Source organism: Hydra vulgaris, chromosome 05, assembly GCF_038396675.1.
Source record: "Hydra vulgaris chromosome 05, alternate assembly HydraT2T_AEP".
NCBI lineage: Eukaryota > Metazoa > Cnidaria > Hydrozoa > Anthoathecata > Hydridae > Hydra > Hydra vulgaris.
In genome coordinates this window covers 43479524-43484081 of record NC_088924.1, presented here as the reverse complement: position 1 = coordinate 43484081, position 4558 = coordinate 43479524, and the positions used below count along the sequence as shown (strand labels likewise).

Genomic DNA, 4558 nt, shown 5'->3' with positions numbered 1-4558 from the left:
TTTTTCACTGAAAATACTATTTTGGATTGGGTTAGATTAGTTTAACATTGTATGAGCTGTAAATTTTATTATTTGTACCCGTTAAAAATAAAAATAGTATTAACTTGAAAGAAAAAATTAGTGGTGACAGTATATTGCTACCTTTCTGGAGAATCACCCATATATATATCAGGAGCGGATCCAGGGTGTAGCAAGTGAAGCAATTACTACAGTCAACTCGGACTATATTATTATTTTCTACACACGTATATAAATATGTATATGTTTTTATGCAAAATAATAGAAAAATTTTAGATCAAATTTTGGCCGCTATTGCTGCTTTACTAATTTTACATAATCGAAAAATAAAATTTTCGCTAAAGAAACCCAAGTTTTTACAGGGTTTTGTCTCTCATATTCATAAATTTTTGTAAGAATGTCAAACATTTTGCAGCGTAGCTACTTAACTTTGACTGGGAGTGAAATAAAATGGCAAAATATGTGTTGCAACTGTAGCAAAATCCTGTTTGTCGTGTTTTCAAACAACTCTAAGCTTACCCCCGTGCATTAATTGTAATGAATACTTATTTAGTATCATCATTTTATTAACAAGTAGGTCTTACATAAGAACTAAAAGTCATCAACCGAGAACCTGTAGCAAGTGTAGCAAAAAACCAAAACTATACTTGAGTGAATTAATATTACTAAATATACGGTTAAAAAACTTTTATAATGAAAGAAATGGAGGTGTATCAAGCGTTAAAAACAAACAATCATTCCTTAATAGATCAGATTAAATTATGTAATACCGCCAAATTAAACAATTTCTGCCAGCGAGACTTTGAGGGAAATTATATTTTACATAAATTCTCTGGTGCAGCCAATGGTTTTATCGATGCTGCAGCAAGTAATAGTTTGGCAAGGTTGTATGCTGATAAACTTATAGACAAAAAAACGTATTCCATGGTGCCTGTCAGGTAATATTTTTTTTATAGTTTTTGTTGATTTCTAACTGAGCAGCGCAAAGGATGAACAGATTTTTTTTAGTTAGATTTGCTTTATTAAAAGAATTTCTTAAAAAAGTTCTTGATTTATAATAAAAACAATTCCTAAAGTTCGTAAAACTTCTTGTTTTATAGTCAAAGCGTTACAACCTGAATACCCTATATTTAGCCACTGCAATGCTATATATATGGTAAACAATAAATCAGTGTATATATATATATATATATATATATATATATATATATATATATATATATATATATATATGTAAATTATGTTAGTGTATTTTGCAAATAGAGTGCTCAATGTTCTTAAAGAACAGAGCAATAATAAATTAGTAAAAAACACTTATCTAACTTTGAACTAACCACAAATATATATTTAATATATATATATATATATATATATATATATATATATATATATATATATATATATATATATATATATATATATATATATATATATATATATATATATTATTATATACATTTGTGTGTATGCATTTAAATTTAATCTTATGTCCAGAACTCCTCAAGATGGCAGTTGTTTATTTTCCGATTAAAGCAATGGAGACATTGCTTTAATCGGAAAAAATACACTAGCACTAACTCTTAGGAAACTTTGTGCAATTGAATTATACAAGAACGCAAATATTTTTGCATTGCATCCTGTTTTTCGCCTCGGGCATTCAAGTGGTGTTTTTCGATCAGAAAGATCCTTTTTTGTTAGGTATCTCCAATGTGACATCTACAGCATTTGAGGCTAAGAAGTCTAAAGTTGATGCTTTTTTCGCTGAAGCATTAAATATTTCTCAATCTGGTGTTTGGTCATCTTTAGTTTGCGTGATGTCTATCTCAAATATTTTAAAAGTATATTCTTATTTGTATAATATAATATTTAAACCAATTTGAATTTTATTGTTTTATAATATGAATATTATTGTGTATATATTTATTTTCTATTTTAGATTCCTTTAAAAATTTTTTATCGTACTACAGGAGATGCATGTCTAGAATATCTCTATATAAAAATTGATATCAGGTGTCACAATTCCGAAACTGCATGTAAATTATGAAAAGACAACAACAGAAGATGAATGTAACAAATTTGATATTGGGTTGTTTGTAGACAAAGTGAAAAAATTATCAAAGCATGAGAAGTATAATCTTCTAATGAACGTATGGGTGCCACCTTCTGACTATATATTTCCTAAAATTAATGGTCGTAAATGTAACCCTGTTTGGTTCAAAAAATTTTCATGGTTGTGTTATTTAAAATACTATGATGGGTTGTTCTGTATCTCTTGTGTTCTGTTCGGAAAAGCCTCTTTAACTACTCAATTATTTTATAAATTTCTATACCAGCTTTGGTCAGTTGGAAATGTAAGAATATTATCACATAATAACACTTCCCCAATGCATAAAACCTCAATACAGATAATGCTTGATTTTCAAGCAGCAATGAGTAATAAAGCCATTCCAATTAATTTGCAACTTAATAAGTTTCTATCTGATAATATTTCTAGAAATTGACAAATTTTGTTTCCAATATCACATGCAATTTTCTTTTGTTGTAGGCAGAATATGCCGCTTAGAGGACACAGAGATGATGCCAAACATCTGGTTGAGCAATGTAATAATGCTGGTAATTTTCAATGCTTATTAGATCTGATGGCATTATGCGGTGACAAGATCTTAAGTGACCATTTTAAAAATGGTCCTAAAAATGCTATTTATTAATCAAAGACAGTGCAGAATGAGTTGGTTGATATTTGCGCAGGTGTTGTTTGATCGCTATTGACAGACAGAATAAAGAAAGCAAAGTTTTTTTCTATTTTAGTCGATAAAGCTTCAGATGTTAGCCAAACAGAACAAATGGCTGTAATTGTTCGATATGTGGATGAATTCTGTAATGTAAAGGAAGATTTTCTAAAAAATTTTTCTTGCAATACTGGCTTAAGTGGAGTTTCTTTATCAACCAAGATCAAGAAAAGTATACATAAACTTGGTCTGGAAATGTCTTATTGTCATGGACAAGGTTACGATGGGGCTGGTAACATGGCATTAATTTTAAAAGATTTTCCTATAGCTTCATATGTCCACTGCTTTTCCCATCAACTTAATCTATGTGTTGCCAAAGCATGTGCAATTCCTTCTAATCGAGATATGATGGATTATGTTCGAATTGTCGCTGATTTTTTAAATAATTCTTCAAAAAGGTTAGAAGATCTATCTACAAAAATTAGTGAGCTATGTCCGACATCATCTTTTCAAAAGACAATCAATGTTTGTAGAACCAGGTGGATTGAAAGAATTGATAGTCTTGAAGCCTTTATTGAATTATATCCAGCGATAGTTGCATCTCTTATTTGTATCAAAGAAGATGTGACTTGGAACTACAAATCCAGAGGTGATGCTTCTGCATATGTGGCAATATGTTGTTCTTTTAAGTTTATCATCACCTTAATCATAGTTAGGAAGTTATTAGGCTATACAAGACCACTGAAAAAAACTTTGCAAAAAAAGATGTGGAAAATTTAAGGAATACTCTTAAATCTCTTCAGAGCTTTATTGATATTTCACACACAGAATGGTATAAAGAAGCTGTTAGCATGGCTGCAACTACTAATGCAATGCCATCTAAACCAAGAACATGTGGTCAACAAACACAACCTGATAACCATGAAGTAGATGATATAAGTGAATATTATCAAATAATTTGTTCAATTCCTTTTCTTGATCACATTCTAATACAGCTAGATTCTTTATTTTCTTCAGAAAATTTAGTATTGCTAAATAGTTTCTCCATTATACCATCATATTTAATTTCTGACAAGGATTGGAGGAAAAAAGTTAAAAAATTTGTTTGTACTTACCAAAACGATTTACCAGAACCAAGATATTTTTATGCTGAATTGGATATGTGGGAAGTTTACTGGAAAAATCACTCTGATAGTGCTCCTAAAACCATTTCAGATTCACCACAAAAATGTGATGACCATACGTTTCCCAATATTTCCACCATACTTTGAATCCTTTGCACATTACCAATCACAACATGTACATGCGAAAGATCATTTCAGCTCTAAAAAGAATTAAAACTTCCTTGCACAATACTAAGGGGGATGGTTGTTTAAATGGCATTGCCATGTTGCACATTCATCGAGATATTGAAATTGATTTGAATATTGTTGTAGATAAATTTGTGACTGCATTTTCACGAAAAATGGAGTTTAAAAATATACTGAACTCCGATGAATAGATACATTTGCTAATAAGTTATATGGATTATATATATATATATATATATATATATATATATATATATATATATATATATATATATATATATATATATATATATATATATATATATATATATAAATATATATATATATATATATATATATATATATATATATATATATATATATATATATATATATATATATAAAGAGAGAGAGAGAGAGGTAGAGAGAGAGAGAGAGAGAGAGAGAGAGAGAGAGAGAGAGAGAGAGAGAGAGAGAGAATATATGTAGGATATTTTTATTTATTACTGATAGAATATTAAC

The 4558-nt window shown here is 28.9% G+C and overlaps 1 protein-coding gene across 1 annotated transcript; it reads left to right on the top strand.

The window, feature by feature from the left end:
• The first annotated feature begins 711 nt into the window (after window positions 1-711).
• LOC136080399 (52 kDa repressor of the inhibitor of the protein kinase-like) lies at window positions 712-4018 on the top strand. The gene is made up of 4 exons (XM_065797016.1): window positions 712-956; window positions 2564-2631; window positions 2827-3416; window positions 3551-4018. The coding sequence occupies exons 1-4, from the start codon at window positions 712-714 to the stop codon at window positions 4016-4018; spliced, it is 1371 nt and encodes a 456-aa protein (XP_065653088.1).
• Window positions 4019-4558: the final 540 nt, after the last annotated feature.

Coding starts and splice junctions, on each gene's coding strand:
- LOC136080399 (XM_065797016.1), top strand. CDS start 712: ATGAAAGAAATGGAGGTGTATCAAGCGTTAAAAACAAACAATCATTCC. Junction 2,632..2,826: donor TGAGCAATGTAATAATGCTG/GTAATTTTCAAT, acceptor TTTCTATTTTAG/TCGATAAAGCTTCAGATGTT. Junction 3,417..3,550: donor GTGATGCTTCTGCATATGTG/GCAATATGTTGT, acceptor AAATCTCTTCAG/AGCTTTATTGATATTTCACA.